This window comes from Mercenaria mercenaria, chromosome 2 (assembly GCF_021730395.1).
Source record: "Mercenaria mercenaria strain notata chromosome 2, MADL_Memer_1, whole genome shotgun sequence".
Classification (NCBI taxonomy): domain Eukaryota; kingdom Metazoa; phylum Mollusca; class Bivalvia; order Venerida; family Veneridae; genus Mercenaria; species Mercenaria mercenaria.
The window spans coordinates 11,094,365-11,114,439 of record NC_069362.1 but is presented as its reverse complement, the minus strand read 5'-3'; the positions used below and the strand labels follow the sequence as shown (position 1 = coordinate 11,114,439).

Here is a 20,075-nt window from a genome sequence, read left to right as displayed (position 1 = left end):
CAACATAGTGGGTATGCGACCAGCATGGATCCAGACCAGCCTGCGCATCCGCGCATTCTGGTCAGGCTCCATGCTGTTCGCTTTTAAAGCCTATTGGAATTGGAGAAACTATTAGCGAACAGCATGGATCCTGACCAGACTGCGTGGATGCGCAGGCTGGTCTGGATCCATGCTGGTCGCATACCCATTATGTTGGTTTTCCCATGGCGCGGCTCATATGTTCAGATTAAAATAATTTCATCTGAAGAAGTTTTGTATTAAGTGAAGACTAAGATTTGACAAAAACAGCTTAAAATCTATAATGATTTCAGTTGTCTATTTTGTGAGTTTATCTAAATTAACTGACACATCTCTTGATATCCAAATTTAAACAAACACAAAACCACTCCACAAGTGACATCCTAGAAGAATAATTTACAGATCTGCAAATATAAATTGTCTGAAATGTTCTTTGTTATTCAACTGTTTAGAGCTTATAATATGTGTTGACAATTTTTTTTCTTGGATAAAATTTGGTCACAATGAAAAAAAAATTGGATGCTTCAAAATACACTGTTTTTCTGTTGACGGAATATAAAGTTACTTGTTATTATTACATATTTCTATGTAAAGAAAAAATGTTACTCTTTTTATAAGGCATTTCAAGATAGCGATGTAGTGGGTTATTAAGAAGGAGCTTTTGACAGATTAGAGCAAAGTTTAGATATTGAATGGTGATTGAGTGCTGTGTATTAAATGTAATTCGGAAATTATCGTATCTAAGATGAGGTTAAAGTGAACTGTTGTTCTTTTTTTATAGGTATAATTCATTATTGTTCATACTACAACTAAAGTGAAAGCCTTGAACAAAATTTTATGTACGTCTTTATTTGTCCACGGATGATGTGATTGAATGCTAGACATTGTTGAGAGATTATCATGTGCTAAATCATAATTCAAGATAAACTCATTGTAATTTTTTTTTTTAACAAATTCAAGGAGATTTCAAAGTGAATTTTGATTATTAAGGAAGAAAATCAATCACAGTATATCTTAAGAGTGAGCTATATATATTTTATTGCGGAAATATCTTGATGCGACATTTTAACTGAGTGAAAAAAGGGATATACAGAATGGCTTGGCGGCCATGGACTGTTGCGTATTCAAAAAGACCTGGGGATAACCCAGGTACAGGTTCACAAGGGTTTAGAACCCGGAGAGCTAAAACTTCTGTTGGCAAAGTGAAATTTTTGTTCAATGATGGTCCAGACAAGGTAAGTTAGAAACGTAAATTGTCTGATTTTTAGCTCGACTATACGAAGTATAAGGAGAGCTATCCTACTCGCCCTGGCATCGGCATCGGTGTCTTTCCGCGTCCCCACCTTGGTTAAAGTTTTGGTCCACTTTCTCTTTTTTCAACTTATCTCTGTAATTACTTGATGGATTTGATTCAAACTTGAAATACTTATTCCTCATCATCATCCACATCATCTGACACAAGGGCCATAACTCTGGCACCAATATTTCATGAATTATCCCCCTTTTCACTTACAATAGATTTTCAGGTTAAAGTTTTGATGCACTTTCACTCTATCTCTGTTATTACTTGATGGATTTGATTCAAACTTAAAATAGTTGTTCAACATCATCACCTACATCATATGACACAAGGTGCATAACTCTGACACCATATTTTCATGAATTATTCCCCCATTTTACTTATAATTTCAAGTTAAAGTTTTGGTGCACTTTCACTCTACCTCTGTTATTACTGAATGGATTTGATTCAAACTTAAAACAGTTGTTCAACATCATCATCCACATCATCTGACACAAGGGCCATAACTCTGGCACCAATATTTCATGAATTATCCCCCCGTTTCACTTAAAATTTCAGGTTAAAGTTTTGGTGCATTTTCACTCTATGTATGTTATTACTGAATGGATCTGATTTAAACTTAAACAATTGTTCAACATCATTACCCTTATCATATGACACAAGGTGCATAACTCTGGGACCAATTTTTCATGAATTATTTCCCCTTTTTACTTAGAATTTTAGGTTAAAGTTTTGATGCACTTTCACTCTGTCTCTATTATTACTGAATGGATTTGATTCAAACTTAAAATAGTTGTTCAACATCATCACCCACCCCATATGACACAAGGTGCATAACTCTTCCACCAATTTTTCATTAATTATTCCCCCTTTTTACTTAGAATTTTAGGTTAAAGTTTTGATGCACTTTCACTCTGTCTCTGTTATTACTGAATGGATTTGATTCAAACTTAAAATAGTTGTTCAACATCATCACCCACACTATATGACACAAGCTACATAACTTTGGCGCCAATATTTAATGAATTTTGCCCCTCTTTGCTTAGGATATACTTATATCGTGTTTTGATACATTTTATCTTTACCTCTCTTATTAAGTTGATATTTTTGACATAGACTCAGGCTATTGTGCAATATCTTCATCCACAATTGGAGTCATTAAACACTCCAGTGACAGCTCTAGTTTCATCAGATGTGTCCAGTTTCACTATTCAGCATCGAAATAGTCGAGCGCGCTGTCTCCTGTGACAGCTCTTGTCTTGTTAAGGTGATTGTATTGTTTTGAGTGTCTTCATTATAAACACAAATGATTTTTCTTTCATAAAACTGTGTGTCATGAGTCTCTTGACATATTTTCAAGGTCAGGTGTATCGTTGGATACCCATTTGTGCCTCATGTATACACTACACTACATGTCATCACTCGTGGGACAATGCTAGAGATTCTGGTCTTCGTCAAGTTTCCATAAAAATGACATGCAGAGTAGCGTAATGAGATGCCCATGGGTATCAGAAAATGGGTCAGGTGAGGCCAGGTTATAGATAGAGTTTATGAAATGAATTCTTTGTGAATTCTTTGTGAAAAGAAACCAATAGTGAGGGAAGTGGAGCATAGTGGAGTGATCAACCAAGGTTAATCTGTTTCTCGAAGAATTCTCTCCATGGACTTTTATCTGACATAGTGAGAAAGCTACGTTTGACCAATCAGAATTTTATGGTCAGTCATGTCCATTTAATTGATGTTTACAAATCATATCATATTCTTCGCCTACCTTTGACTGACACCTCGAAGTAACAAAAATGTGTCGGCTTCCTTTGAAATACAATACCTGTACATTTCTGAAAAAAAAGGGGCAGTCATTGGTAGGCATGTGCATTCAGTCAAGGCGCTCTTCAGCATGTAAAGTAGTTCTTCAAAAATTATTGCTACAGTCACATTGGTCTTTAGGAATAAGAAGCCACATTTTAGCTTGACTATTCAAAGAATAGTAGAGCTATTGGACTCAACGGTGTGTCCATGTTAGCGTCTGCGTCGGCGTCCCGATTTGGTTAAAAATTTTGTATTTAAGCTGGTTTCTCAGTATCCACTTGTGGGAATGGATTGAAACTTCACACACTTATTTACTGTGATAAACTGACTGACATTGCACAGGTTCCATAACTCTAATTTTCTTTTTTACAAAATTATGCCCCTTTTTAGACTTAGAAATTTTTGGTTAAGGTTTTGTATGTAAGCTGGTATCTCAGTACCCACTAAAGGGAATGGATTGAAACTTCACACACTTGTTCACTATCATCATCTGATATACACTAAGTAGGTCCCATAACTCTGCATATTTTTAAAATTATGCCACTTTTTTCACTTAGCAGTTTGTGGTTAAGTTTTTGTATGTAAGCTGGTATCTCAGTATCCACTAATGGGAATGGATTGAAACTTCACGTACTTGTTCACTGTCATGATCTGACATGTACTTTGCAGGTCCCATAACTCTGCTTTGCATTTTTATAATAGTAGTGCGTTGCTGTCGTCCGACAGCTCTTGTTTTAAAAATAACTCGCTCTGATTGGTCAAAAAGGTAGGTTGCACACTATTTTGTACAAGTCACTTTTAATGTGAAGTTTTGATTTTGAGCATGAATCGTATTGTTTCTGTGTTCCTTCTAAAGTCAACATTTCCTTTGAATAACTTCTGCTCCAGAAGTATCCTCTGGTGGCAGGAATTCAAAATGACTTCCTGAATGTATTTTGTTTTTGTTGTATACTTTGTTGGTTTATGGTTGTACCTTTAGCAGCAAACAGTTTTAGACATACAGTCAAACTTGCTTGTGAGACCACATCTAATAAGAGACCACTTGCATTAAAATACCACTTTGTATGTTCAAAGAACACGTTATGTTGTATTAAGGGACTATTTGTATTAAGAGACCCATTTTTGTCCTTCCGTTAAAAGTGGTCTCTTAATGCAAGTTGCATTGTGATAATAATACCATTCCCTGTTTCAGTTATACATGTAATCATGTTTAATACAATTTCAAAGTTAAGACCATTGTTGGCCATCTAGGTCTTTCTTCCTCAAATTAAAATCTTTCTTTCAGTTGCCAAGAATACATGAAGAGGGAAAGAGAAGAAAAAGTTTCAGCAATCCAGAGAAGATAGAAAGGTTAGTTTGTCTGAACGTAAAAGACATCAAATTAAGTTTTAGGACATCTGAGCACTCAGTATATGTGGTAGCTTCAGTGTACAACATTCTTATTGTTGGTGTCTACTGATGCAAAGGTTGAGGGTGAGCTGTTAGTAAAGGTGAAGGATCTGGTAGTCCAGAGGTCACAGTTTTGACCTAGTCAGATGAAATGATCAGAATGTTGATCTTAACGAAATCTTAGACAGTTTTAATATTTAGGAATCTTTGGTTAAAAAATAACCAGCAAGATCCAATCAGGGAAAAACCTAGTCAACATTCTAGAGGTCACATTTTCTACCCAGTCAACATGAAACGTTGACAGAATATTTATGTCTCCCCTAATCCCCAACTGCCCTGTCCATCCATCCGTCCGTCGGTCCTTCCGTCTGTCACACTTCATTTCAAACCAGTAACTAAAGAACAATTTGACCTAGAACCTTCAAACTTCATAGGATGGCAGGGTTTATGGAGTAGACAACCCCTTCTGACCCAGAATGTTGAAACTTCATCATCATCTGAGTAGATGACCCCTATCGATTTTGGGGTCACTCTGTTAAAGGTCAAGGTCACAGGGGCTGAATATGGAAAACCATTTCTAATAAATAACTTGAGAACCACTTGACCCAGAATGTTGAAACTTCATAGGATGATTGATCGTGCAGAGTAGATGACCCCTATTGATTTTGGGGTCACTCTGTTAAAGGTCAAGGTCACAGGGGCCTGAATATGGAAAACCATTTCTAATAAATAACTTGAGAACCACTTGACCCAGAATGATAAAACTTCATAGGATGATTGATCATGCAGAGTAGATGAACCCTATCGATTTTGGGGTCACTCTGTTAAAGGTTAAGGTGACAGGGGCCTGAATATGGAAAACCATTTTCGATCAGTAACTTGAGAACCACTTGACCCAGAATGTTGAAACTTCATAGGATGATTGGACATGCAGAGTAGATGACCCCTATTGATTTTGGGGTCACTCTGTTAAAGGTCAAGGTCACAGGGCTGAACATCGAAAACCATTTCTGATCAGTAACTTGAGAATCATTTGACCCAGAATGTTGAAACTTCATAGGATGATTAAACATGCAGAGTAAATGACCCCTATTGATTTTGGGGTCACTCTGTTAAAGGTCAAGGTCACAGGGCTGAACATCGAAAACCATTTCTGATCAGTAACTTGAGAATCACTTGACCCAGAATGTTGAAACTTCATAGGATGATTAAACATGCAGAGTAAATGACCCCTATTGATTTTGGGGTCACTCTAATAAAGGTCAAGGTCAAAGGGACCTGAACATGGAAAACCGTTTCCGTTCAGTAACTTGACCCAGATTGTTGAAACTTCATAGGATGATTGGTCATGCAAAGTAGACTCTTTGTTAAAGGTCAAGGTAACAGGGGCATGAATATGGAAAACCATTTCTGATCAATAACTTGAGAACCACTTAAACCAGAATGTTGAAACTTCACAGGATGATTGGTCATGCAGAATAGATGACCCCTATCGCTTTTGGAATCACTCTATTAAAGGTCAAGGTCACAGGGGCCTGAATATGGAAAATCATTTCTGATCAGTAAGCTATTCTACTTATCCTGGCGTTGGCATCGGCGTCGGCATCACACCTTGGTTAAGGTTTTGCATGCAAGTACATAAAGCTATCATTTAAAGGCATATAGCTTTGAAACTTATTTTTAGCTCAACTATTCATAGAATAGTAGAGCTATTGGACTCACCCTTGCGTTGGCGTCCTGATTTGGTTAAGTTTTTGTATGTAAGCTGGTATCTTGGTAACCACATGTGGGAATAGATTGAAACTTAACACTTATTCACTGTGATAAAATGACTTACACTGCACAGGTTTTACTAAATTATGCTCCTTTTTCGACTTAGACATTTTTGGTTAAGGTTTTGTATGTAAGCTGGTATCTCAGTACTCACTAATGGGAATGGATTGAAACTTCACACATATGATATGACATGCTGTGCAAAGGCTCAATAACTCTACTTTGCATTTTTACAAAATTATGCCCCTTTTCAACTTAGCAGTTTTTGGTTAAATTCTTATTATTTTATGTAAGCTGGTATCTCAGTACCCACTAATGGGAATGGATTGAAACTTCACACATTTGTCATGAGCTGATAAACACTATGCAGGTTACATAACCCTGTTTCCCATTTTTACAAAATTATGCTTCTTTTTCGACTTTTGTATTTGTTCAGTTGACAAGGCTGTTGAATAGTCGAGCGTTGCTGTCCTCCGACAGCTCTTGTTCTTTTTCTAGGTCAATTACCAACCTCACTGGGTCAAGTTCCATAACTCTGACATGTAATTTGAGCAAATTATGCCCCCTTTTGGACTTAGAAAATCCTGGTTAAAGTTTTACATGCAAGTTACAATCTCCAAAACTAATGTAGATATTGAATTGAAACTTCACATGTGTCTTTGGGGTTATGAAATTAGTTGATAGCAGCAAATCCCATAACTCTGACCTGCATTTTGGCCAAATTATGCCCCCTTTTGGACTTAGGAAATCCTGGTTAAAGTTTTGCATGCAAGTACATACAGCTATTACTTAAAGGCATATAGATTTGAAACTTATTCTTTTTCTAGATCAATTACCAACCTCACTGGGTCAAGTCCCATAACTCTGACATGTATTTTGGGCAAATTATACCCCCTTTTAGACTTAGAAAATTCTGGTTTTGTGTGCAAGTTACTATCTGCAGAACAAATGCAAATACATTTGTATTAAATTGAAACTTCACATGTGCCTTCGGGGTTATAAAACTAGTTGATTGCATAAAGTCCCATAATTCTGACATGCATTTTGGTCAAATTATGTCCCCTTTTGAACATAAAACTTCTGGTTAAAGTTTTGCATGCAAGTTACTATCTCCAAAACTAGTGCAGATTCTGGATTGAAACTCTATAGATATTTTAACATTTAGGGTAACATTTTCCTGCTTCGTTCTGGGACAATAATTATGTCTCACCCAGGAGACATATTGTTTTTGCCCTGTCCGTCCGTCCGTCCTTCCGTCCGTCCGTCCGTACGTCACACTTCATTTCCGAGCAATAACTGGAGAACCATTTGACCTAGAACCTTCAAACTTCATAGGGTTGTAGGGCTGCTGGAGTAGACGACCCCTATTGTTTTTGGGGTCACTCCGTCAAAGGTCAAGGTCACAGGGGCCTGAACATTGAAAACCATTTCCGATCAATAACTAGAGAACCACTTGACCCAGAATGTTGAAACTTCATAGGATGATTGGTCATGAAGAGTAGATGACCCCTATTGATTTTGGGGTCACTCCGTCAAAGGTCAAGGTCACAGGGGCCTGAACATTGAAAACCATTTCCGATCAATAACTAGAGAACCACTTGACCCAGAATGTTGAAACTTCATAGGATGATTGGTCATGAAGAGTAGATGACCCCTATTGATTTTGGGGTCACTCCGTCAAAGGTCAAGGTCACAGGGGCCTGAACATTGAAAACCATTTCCGATCAATAACTAGAGAACAACTTGACCCAGAATGTTGAAACTTCATAGGATGATTGGTCATGAAGAGTAGATGACCCCTATTGATTTTGGGGTCACTCGTCAAAGATCAAGGTCACAGGGGCCTGAACATTGAAAACCATTTCCAATCAATAACTAGAGAACCACCTGACCCAGAATGTTGAAACTTGATAGGATGATTGGTCATAAAGAATAGACGACCCCTATCGTTTTTGGGGTCACTCCGTCAAAGGTCAAGGTCACAGGGGCCTGAACTTTGAAAATCATTTCTGATCAATAACTAGAGAACCACTTGACCCAGAATGTTGAAACTTCATAGGATGATTGTACATGCAAAGTAGACCCCTATCGATTTTGGGGTCACTCCATTAAAGGTCAAGGTCACAGGGGCCCGAACATTGAAAACCATTTCCGGTCAGTAACTTGAGAACCACTTGACCCAGAATGATGAAACTTAGTACGATAATTGGTCATGCAGAGTAGATGAACCCTAACGATTTTAGGGTCACTGTATTAAAGGTCAAGGCCACAGGGGCCTGAACATGGAAAACCATTTCCAATCAATAACTTGAGAACCTCTCGGCCCAGAATGTTGAAACTTCATAGCATGATTGTTCATGCAGAGTAAATGACCCTTATTGTTTTTGGGGTCACTCCATTAAAGGTCAAGGTCACAGGGGCCTGAACATTGATAACCAGTTCCAATCAATAACTTGAGAACCACTTGACCCAGAATGTTGAAACTTCATAGGATGATTGAACATGCAGAGTAGATGACCCCTATTGATTTTGGGGTCAGTCTAATAAAGGTCAAGGTCACAGTGGCCTGTCCATGTAAAATCATTTTTTGGAAATAACTTGAGAACCACTTGACCTACAATGTTGAAACTTAATAGGATGATTGGACATGCAGAGTAGATGACCCCTATATATTTTGAGGTCACTTGATCAAAGGTCAAGGTCACAGGAGCCTGACCAGTGACTTGAGAACCACTAGGCCACTAGTGTTGAAATTTAGCGGGATGACTGGACATGCCAAGTAGATGATCCCTATTGCAGCCAACCATCAGTGTCTCTGACTTTTGCTCCTGATCCCTATTGACTTCGTGCCGATAGGACTTTGCATTGGGGGAGACCTGTGCTTTTTTACAAAAGCATTTTCTAGTTTGAATAGTCGAGCATTGGCTGTCTTACCGACAGCTTTTGTTGTGTATAATAATAACTTGCTTTGTTTATTGAAAATGGTCCTGTGTAATGTGAAATATCATCCCCCACCTTCTCCTGAAAATATCCCTCTCCCTCTGAAATAGGGAAGTAAATATTCATTAATGTCATAAAACATTTTCTAATATCACAAAATCCACACTTCTTTGCAATAAAAAATTTGAAAGTTTAAAATCCATGTTAAATCTAAATGCTGCATATCTTATTTTGGACAAGAGGTCATATTTCAAACTGTAAAATGTGTTTTGGCACTTGAAATTGAATGTTTAAACAGACTGTTTGTTAAAATAGTGTGTTTCAGTTTTATATTATACTTGAAGAAGACAGACCACTTTGAAGTATTACATAAAAAAGATATTGCCCATATTTGATTCATTAATCTCAGCTTTACAGGGATTTTCTTTCCATAAATGTTCTTGGTATTAACATAATAAAGTCATTTTCAAGGTTAGTGACTTTATTAGATTTTGCTGTTTTTATTGGTTTTCAAAACTTGTACTTGGTAACACGGAAAACAATATGAAACATTACATATATATATGTATGTTACCAAATTTATTTTTCGTTTTTTTGTCACTGAAGATCAAGATTGTTCAAATGTTTCAGTTTGGCTCCTTAAAGGGACTGCCAGAGCTTAGAATAGAAAAATATTTAAACAAAAATTTCTCATGAGCAGCTTGATGAGGCTTCATCAAACAAGGTCTGTACTATCATTTTAAAATCCTTTCAAATGTGGGCGCTGGTCCATTGACTTGAGAAATGATTTAAGAAATAATTTATAGCAAAAGAGTGTTTTAACACTATTTATGCACAATGGGTGGTTATACGTTGGGCGTAATAATTTCATGAGAGCGCAGTCTGAGTGAAATTATTTGTATGACGCATTACCGCCCGAGTGTATAAATAGTGTTAAAACACGGTTTTGCAATAAATTATTTCGATTCTAATATGGCCTTCATCTAAAACAGTAGATAAAATATAGTATCGCTCATTCTTGGTTGCAACAGATATATTGACATCACCGCAGGTTAACGTGACGTCATTCTAGCATAAGTGTGTTTTAACAGAGACAAGTATATTAGAAATACTTTTAAACAACTCGTCATGAATTGCAGAATGGTTCTTCATCTGACTTGATCCTAAGTGTTGTTGATTATAAGGTCCTCTTTCAAATTTTTCCAAATAGGAGCTCTTGTCCCCTTTCAGGGGCTGCTAGGGCTAAAACTAGAAATACTTGTAAAGGACTTCTTCTCATACTTTGCTTGATGGATCTTCATTAAACTTGGTCTGTAGCATCATTGGAAGTTTCATTCCATAATTTGTTCAAATGGTGGAACTGGCTCCTTTCAGGGGCCACTAAAGCTGAAAATAGAAAGGGCTTTAAACAATGACTTTTGATGAACAGCTGGATGCTTCATCATCAAACTTGGTCTGTACTGTAGTATCATTACAAGGTGCTCTCCAAATTTTGTGCAAATAGGGCACTTAGCCCTGTTTGTGGGCCACTACAGGTAAAAATAAAACCATTATAAGAAGTCCTTTTAACATACCTTCCATCTACTCCAGTTGTCTGTGTGTTTCTTCTTCCAAATGTTTAAGGGCTAAGAACTGTATACAGTAGTGAGTGAGTGAGTGAGTTGGGTTTTACAGCGATTATAAAAACTCTGAAAACTAGACCCTCTGAAAACCTGACCCTCTGAAAATCAGAATCCCGTGGTTTTCGAAAGATTATCAAGGTCTCCAGTTTTTAGCTTGACTATACAAAGTATAAGGAGAGCTATCCTACTCGACCTGGCATCGGCGTCGGCATCTTTCTGCATCCCCACCTTGGTTAAAGTTTTTTTTACACTTTCTCTTTTTTCTACTTATCTCTGTAATTAATAGATGGATTTGATTCAAAGTTAAAATAGTTATTCCTCATCATCACCCACATCATCTGACATAAGGGCCATAACTTTGGCACCAATATTTCATGATTTATCCCCTCTTTTCACTTAGATTTTCAGGTTAAAGTTTTGATGCACTTTCACTCTATCTCTGTTAAAACTGAAAGGATTTGATTCAAACTTAACATAATTGTTCAACATTATCACCCACATCATCTGACATAAGGGCCATAACTCTGGCACAATTTTTTCATGAATTATTCCCCCTTTTTACTTAGAATTTCAGGTTAAAGTTTTGATGCACTTTACTCTATCTCTGTTATTACTAAATGGATTTGACTCAAACTTAGAATAGTTGTTCAACATCATCACCCACATCATATGACACAAGGTGCATAACTCTGGCACAATGTTTTCATGAATTATTCCCCCTTTTTACTTAGAATTTCAGGTTAAAGTTTTGATGCACTTTCACTCTATCTCTGTTATTACTGAATGGATTTGACTCAAACTTAGAATAGTTGTTCAACATCATCACCCACATCATATGACACAAGGTGCATAACTCTGGCACAATTTTTTCATGAATTAAGCCCCCTTTTACTTAGAATTTAAGGTTAATTTTGATTGAATATACTTATATAGTGTCTTGATACACTTTATCTTTACCTCTCTTATTACTTAATATTTTTGACCCAGACTCAGACTACTGTGCAATATCTTCATCCACCATTTGAGTCACTTCACTGACAGCTCCAGTTTCCTCAGATGTGCCCAGTTTCACTATCCAGCATCGAAATAGTTGAGCGTGCTGTCTCCTGTGACAGCCCTTGTTCTATTATATGTATACATTCAAATAAAAAAGCACTCTGAATACCAGAAACTCTGTATTCTGAAAAAACAGACAATTTTCATTGCTACAAAGGAATGATATATATAAAAGATCCTCTGAAAACTTGACTTCTGTGTAATGTTACATTGATTTGAAAAAAAACATTACCAGAAACAGGTTTTACCAATTAACCACCACAAAAATGTTACCTAACCAGACATAAAAGACACTTACCTGTGTGTTTAAATTATGTATACTAGATGAGAAATATCTTCTTCTAAGAGGGAGAAGTTAAATGATTATGACAGGATCTGTTGTTTTCATAAAATGTCATTTTTCAGCAAATGAAAAAAATAAAATTGATATAATATTATTCCTAACCAATGAAGAGGATTTTCAATTGATGCATGTTCCATGATTCATAGGAGCTTAGGTCTATTTGATTTCCATAAGAGAAACATTCTTTGCATCTTTAAGACTCAGTTTAAGAGACGTTTTAAAATAAGAGATTTTTGTGTTAAATGGTGTATTTTTTTTTCTTTTAATATATAAGAGAGAGGTATCAAGCGGATATACTGCCAGCAGAATGAACATGCATAATACAATGTACCTCACACAAATCTGATCTAAATCCTCTGAAAACTGGACTTTCGACTTAGTCCGGACATTGTCCTGTTTTCAGAGCTTTTAGTGTAATGTTGTCACACTAATTTATGTAATCTGGAATTTTCGACATCTGGAGCATATTTATGGTCCTCTTCTAAAGTTGCACACTTGTTAGCCTGTTTAAGCCCTATAGTTCAGGTTAGCAATCTAGGGAGGCCCTCTTGTAAGTAATTGGTACCAGTATTTACATAATTATATAATCTGATATATCTGTCAGTTCTAACTGGAGGGCGAAAATTAATGATTTAAAATTAACTCTCGAATGGCTACGCAGAGTATTGTATGAAAGTTACTTCCCTTGATAAGATGCATGGCAAGGTATTGGTTGTTCAACCCACTGAGGTCACAACCACACCTTCTCATATAACATCAGGACTGTTTTTTCCAGGAAGTGAACTCGATAACAGTTTACATAAGCTTGAAGCTTTCATCACAATCGAGCTAAAATAATTCATTCTCAATTTTGTCATTTTTAAACATACTAGAAAAAAAGATACAATTTTTATCATACAGCCTTTTTCAGTCTTTCTATTTTGGATTCCAGTTTATCTGTTCAAACAAATTAAATTTACTTCTTACTTTAAAAGATAAATCTTCAAAATAATGGGTTGCTATGGTGGTATATTTCTGCCACAAAATAGCTAGGTAGCTATCGCAATACTCTAAATTCAAAATTTTGCTCTAAAATATTTTCAGGGAACAATTAAAATGTCTAGAAAATATTATGTTTTGCTGAGATGTTTTCAGAAAAATGCACAAATTTCTTGGAAAGTTTTACAATATTATCGTCATAGCTATCTAGCTGTCTCATGGAAGAAATATGCCGCCATAGGTTGCACTATATACATTTTATACACAATGCATTGCCAATGGATACATTTATTCATGCCTTGGTTACTCCCCTGAATAAAAGTACCTAGCTCAATACAAAGTTCTTACAAAGTATTAGTTTGTTGATTTCTCTGTCCATAAACAGAACAAGATTAATAGAAGATCTGTTTGTAATGGCAGTTTTCAGTCCAATTTTTTTTCCCTGAACCATCATACAGTTGGTATATTGCTGAAAAAAAGAATTTAAAATAAAAAAACATTTTAAACGCAAAAGATGTGCTTTGCATTTATACTTTGGCACTGTGTATTGAGCCATGACTGCACTTTAATAGGTTATGGGAGTCTTTCGTAATTTAAATAAATGTAATTACACATGTATAAGAAAATACAAATATTAATCCTTAGCCTGCTGGTGGCAAGTGATTTTGCCTTTGCGATCAGTGCAGACCAAGATCATGCAGTCTGATGCTGTTGGGTGAGGTGGGGGAGTGGGGAGAGCGGGGGTGGGGAATGGATTGAAAATATTCATACTGTTTAAAACATATACCGCATTGAAGATATTTCTGCAGACCAATAGCCTAGCTGCCTGGCTCCCTGCCTGCATGGTTATTTTTTTAATATATAAATACTGGAAATATTTTATAAGAAAATTTTAAGCCTCTTAAATAGCACAATTTTAACTGATGGCTGAACCATACTATGTTAGGAGCCAGGGGCAATAAAAAATGTCAATGTAGAAACAATCCGCTGGAGTTACTTCCCTCTTAATGAAGACAACTGATATAAATTATACAAATAAGAACAAACATAGGGACGGGAGCCAGTCTAGCAGACCAAATGCAGGAGCTCATTACTAGCTGCCTAACAAAATGTTACAATGACATTGGAAAAAGCTGTAACTTGGAGAATTGTTGATAGTAATATTAAATTGAACTGAAATGCCACTGAAAATGTAGAAAATAAATCAAACAAATAAGAATATATAAGAATATAAAACCCTGTAAATTTTAACAGATCAAACACAAAATATACTGTTAACTGTAAGTACCAAAAGAAAAAAAAAAGAAATTTCATCAGAATGTAATTTGAACCTGTTTTATATAGATTTGAACTATGACCATTTTACCTGTTGAGCTATCCATTCTTTTTCCATTTACCTAGTGCTAATTTATTAGATACCTTATTTACAGTTACCACACATTAAAAATAAACTTATCTAAAGGTCAAGCTCAGTGGTCAGTGATGAACTATATAGTTTGATGTTTGAGAGTTCAGTTTATAGACTTGTCTGTCCATAAGGGAAATCAGCATTATTTTCTTCCCTTTATTTATTTAGACTAGAACCACTTTTTATACTGGCCTGCCCGCATAGCTCAATAGGGAGAGCGCAGATGTATGGATCCTTGGGTGGGGTGTATGCTCTCAGTGACAATTTGATAAAAGACATTATGTCTAATGTCATTCATCCTGCACCTCTGAGTCATGTGGGGAAGTTGGCAGTTGGAGAAGAGGTTTGTACTGGTACAGAATCCAGGAACACTAGTTAGCTTAACTGCTCACTGTAACATAACTGGAATACTATTAAGCTTGACAAACGGTGTTGTAAAACCCAAAACAAATAAACAAAGTATACTACTTAGAATGGCATGGTGGTTGTGTGGTGGCCTGTCACATGGGCAGCTAGGGTTCAATTCTTTTATTTTTCAGTGAAAAATGTTTGAGGTGTAATTACCTATTTCAATATCTTAATGTTAATTGATAGTTTTTTATTGAGTCGGCTAAACGCTGAAAGCGTTTGACGAGTCCTTGCTATCGCCCGATTTCTCATTCTCATTAAATGGCCTCACAACACGGCGAACTGATGTAGTTCCATTAGATTGTCTCTAATTTCAAAGAGTTCATTGATCGTATGAAGTTCTGTTATGTCAGTCCCATTTGCTATGACCAATATATGATGTAATCTGTCAAATTTATTAAGTGTAATTGTGCAATACTGGAATAAAGCCACGTATTTTCTTCCGCGGTAACTCATTAAGCATAAACACGCAAAACGATTCTGCGAGATTTGGTAATATATTTGCGCATATGATTATGGTGACTAATTTTATGCCCTTTTGTCACAGAATAGCAAATATGATGTTTATAAATTCAAATAAAAACTGCATATTAACTTATTAGCCAAATTATCCATTTGTTACCCTGTCCGTTTCAAAAAATAATCTTTAAAATAATTGCGCAAATAACAAATTTATTGCGCTATGCATTTCATGTATTGCGCAGGCTTACCAAGCTTGCGTAACATCCAGCAAAAGACAAAATATAGTTCCAGAAGATACTGCTAGTATTTTATTGAGTCGGGTACCTCTGAAAGCATTGGAATGTCTCTTATCAAAGAGTTTACTACATCGATGAAATTAAATTATGACAGCTTCATTTTAAATGACCCGAATAAGATATGTGCAGTACGTTAATTCTTCCGCAAGACTTCGGGGATGAATCCTAACTGCATTCTGGACACTTGTCGGTGAACACACGTGATCTGTTTATAACAACACTTCTACGACTTTGCGTTTGAAAATACGGACTTCAGTTTACTGAAGAAACAAAATTACTACGAAGATCGGCCATATCAAAATCATGCACAATCGCGAGTGGCGAAAATGCAAACGTTTAAATACAGCTTTGTTCTAAATTGTAACCTTTCTGGAATTTTGACTGGTTCAGATAATTTGCTTACGATTCAGGTCGCAAAAAAAATGAAACTGTCACCCATTCTGCGTTTCATGATGACACATGGGTTGAATTTTACAGTCAGTAAGCGGATAAATTATCGGGAGAAGAAGCTCTAACTGGTTTGTTTAATTACTACTGATTTTAAAAATGATTTTATTTCTTATATTTCTAGAAATAAACAAATCGGCGAAACATTTAATTGCATTTTCTTGTAGTTTTTGAAATCGAAAGTAGATCGTCTATGTAAGACTGCTTTGACGAAATGAAACATTTTTTTTTATGAAATGATTTAAATGAAAGGTAATTTCACAATAAACTTCAATGTCAGATACTGCCAATTGCTGCTAAACTGTCTTCGTATCATCACAATTTGTAAAAACATACTGTTGAAACTGGAGATTTTGCCGTATTTAGAAAAGTGTAATCGTATCCAGATATAATATCTTGGGTAAATAGCTGTGTAATGAAATTTTAACATTCAAGAAACAGACATGATAGATATTATTATTTTAACAGAAATGATTCTAGAATTTATATTTATAACACATACATAGAATCTACATCAGACTTATATTCTAGTCCTGAGGCATGATCTGAAAGTAAAAATATGAAGTGACAGTCATTCATACTTTGGATATTGTAATATTAAAAAGAATCTAGGTAATATTTAGAAATTGAAACATAAAATTTTCAGTTAGAAATTGCACCAAAGGCTGTATCAAGGGTCTACATTTTCAAAAGTTTCTTGTGGTGATACCCCAAACCCTACTTGAAAGAGTGGGTATCCTCCCACACCCTCCCCTATATTGCCACTTTACAGTTTGGTACATTTGCCCTTTTACCACCTTCCACAATGCCCATTTCAAAATCTGACTGCAATTCAAAGCGGGAAGGAACACCCCTCCCCACACCCACCATGCTATCGACCACGTAAAACTGGCTCAAACATTTTTTCAGCCCAGTCTGGGCCTGTCTGTTTACATGAATCAAAATGGATAATTGAAAGTGCAGGGACTTGGGGATTACTGACATGGTTTTGAAGGGGTTAACAGGTCTGAAATAGAATAAATGATGGTTTTAACTAAAAAAAGAACTGCATTTATTAATATCGGTTATCTTTTCCAAAATTGGTAGCTAGTCCGAGTAACTTCTCTTAGTTTCGAATGCGCAATTTTCCTGTCAGTGTAAACATTCATGTAACTATATATTGACACTCAGCAACATTTACATATATCTAAATGCAAAAGTAAGTATACATTAAATTCACATCATTTATAATATGATTGAACAATACCTATTAATGTATGACACAGTTATCACTAGGCCCGTTATCTGTACAATATCTGAACAGTTCTTTCGTCCATCCGTTACAAATTGTATGTGGCAATCCGCGCTGTAAATTTTCAATATATAAATTGTCATATTCAAATTTTATCATGTGCGAATATATACAAGCCGATAATTGCCTGTTTTGGTAATGCCGGAGGCAAATGTTTACTGGAAAAATATATATAGTCATGGGCAGTATCTTAGTGTCAGCTGTCAAATTGTAATTTGTACTTTCAACATTTTTATTTTTGCGAACCACTCTTCAATTTTAGAGAAATATATTGGGTTTAAATACTTGTATAATGTCAATCAAAGTTTTACTAGACACCGATTGAATGTCCATTTCGTCTATTGTAACAAAATCTCTGTTCAGTGAAAAAACTAAAAACAAACTGAAACTGGTAAACTATACTATCAGTACATCAATCATTAGCCGACTTTCAGGCCCTTCAGGTCTTTGATTATTATTACTATCATTTACTAGTAAATTTCATTTCAATGCCAAATACCTACAAGTTTCATAATCATGATGATGCTTTCAATAGTGGTAAATGTTGCCAGCAGTGCTGGTATATTACTCAGAACATCTGTATCCACTTCTACATCTACATCAGTACAACCAACAATCGATTTCCAATTATGACTGGTTGGCGCTGTCAGAGAAACAGTTGTTAAAGAAATTTAGTATATTACAGTATTAAAAGTGAAAGATAAAAGGACAGTATGCTACAGTTGAAATAGGACAGATTGGAAGAATTACATAGTGACCACTGCCAGCCTCTTTGTAAAGATACTGAGGCTGGGGCTAGCTTTGACTGATGTGGGGAGAGAGTTCCAGAGATGGATGGTTCTAGGGAAATAAGAGTTAGCAAAGTATTGGGTGCTGGAATAAGGGATCAAGTAGTTCAGACTTCTAATGGGGGTCAGGTAACCTTGGTCAGTTGCAACGGTCTGGGTCCTTATTTTGTAAAACAAAAGTAATGAACAGTTTAACCTACAATGTGTGAGTTTACCATTCTAGGGATTTCAACATTTCATTTACACTGCTTTTGTAGTTGAAGTCATTCATAACATACCTAGCTGCTGACCTTTGGACTCGTTCAAGTAGATGTAGATGTAAGCGGTATATGCAATACCCCACCCACCTGTAATGTATTAGACGTATTTTGAACGCTGTTTTATGTTACATAAGAAATTCTAATCGAATAAACTGGACATTTATTTACGTTAAATGCTACTGAAAAATACATTAAAAGAATTATAACGCTGTGTCAGCTTCACATTTCGTCGTGATTCTAAAAGAAAGTTGGAATTGTGTACCCTGGAAGTAAACATATAATGCTGTGTGAGGAGTGCGTGGTCATGAAAATTACCTATGCAATGCAATTGCAGTGGGGGTTTATGTAACTAAAAGAGAAAAAATGCGGACAGTCTTAAAAAATTTAATTTTGAATACATGAAGAAAAGTGCGTCGAATCTTCGTTAAGGTGATGTCACTTTTTGAATTTCCGGTGAATAACAAAAAGCCAAAGAATATTCAGTTCTTTCCAAAAACCGTTATATCATGATTCAACCAAATAGTTTCCTTTGTCTACCAGAAAGGAACAATTCGTATATCTTAATATTGAGATTTGGTACCTTTATAACAGACAATAAACTAAAACAATAGACATTCATATGTGACGTCGTTGAGCTCAACAAAGCAATTTCAAGCACAAATATTAATGTGGAATGTAAAGTAAGTTACACATTACAATATCCGTCCAAGATACTTTCAAAAACAATGCATTTGCAGAATAGAGAGATAAAAATAATTTTGACAGCTCGTGAAAACTAATGACAAATTTTGACAGGTATATGATGACTCATGACCTAATTAATTTTTTTACTGTTATTTCTAACTTCCAGTTTGATTTTCATAAAATGGGTATTCTTTATTGTAGCTTACAATTCATACATTAAAACAATAAAAGAATATATCGTTACCTCACTGTCGTTTTGTCTATCCATCTCTCGTACGAATTCCTATTGTTTCAGTCATTTGTCAGTAATTAGAGCAACTCACAGTGTTGCAATCATACAAAACACATCCCTTATTTTCACATAGATATTAAGGATTTATCTAATGAGCACATGTATTGGAAACACAATTTCAATACCGACTGTGTATTGTAATAATGCTAAACTATCTCAGCCGTGACATCTCCTTAATTCCGATGAACTGAATGTGATGATTATGAAAAACGGCTGCATTTTATTACAAAACTGGGCCTGTTGTTTGATTTTTTATTCACTCAAATGTTCATGTCATCCACTTAATTGGTGCAAACTTAAATGGTTTGATAGTTGACTGACCAATGTTACACGCTTGTTTTGCAAACAATCTAATTCTGACACGGTACTGATCGCCTAATTGTCACATGTCTACATGTATTCAAACTTTAACAAAATTCGGGAGCCAAGAGCATACCATGTTTTAATGAATACCGCGGTATATCGAGTAGCGTTATAACGGGTTTCGAGTGTATTTTTTTGCTACTATAAT

At 35.7% G+C, this 20,075-nt stretch overlaps 1 protein-coding gene across 2 annotated transcripts in view; it reads left to right on the top strand.

Moving 5' to 3' along the window:
• The window catches only part of LOC123563172 (WD repeat-containing protein on Y chromosome-like), a 94,283-nt gene that overhangs the window by 5,823 nt on the left and 68,385 nt on the right, over nt 1-20,075 (top strand). Inside the window, exons 1-2 of one of the 2 annotated variants that reach the window (XM_053529750.1) lie at nt 535-1,253; nt 4,413-4,477. In XM_053529750.1, the coding sequence (XP_053385725.1) occupies nt 1,113-1,253; nt 4,413-4,477 (206 nt within the window). In that variant the 5' untranslated portion in view covers nt 535-1,112. Of the gene's footprint in view, nt 1-534; nt 1,254-4,412; nt 4,478-20,075 lie in introns of those variants that run through there. The other variant, XM_053529714.1, reaches the window with a different exon arrangement.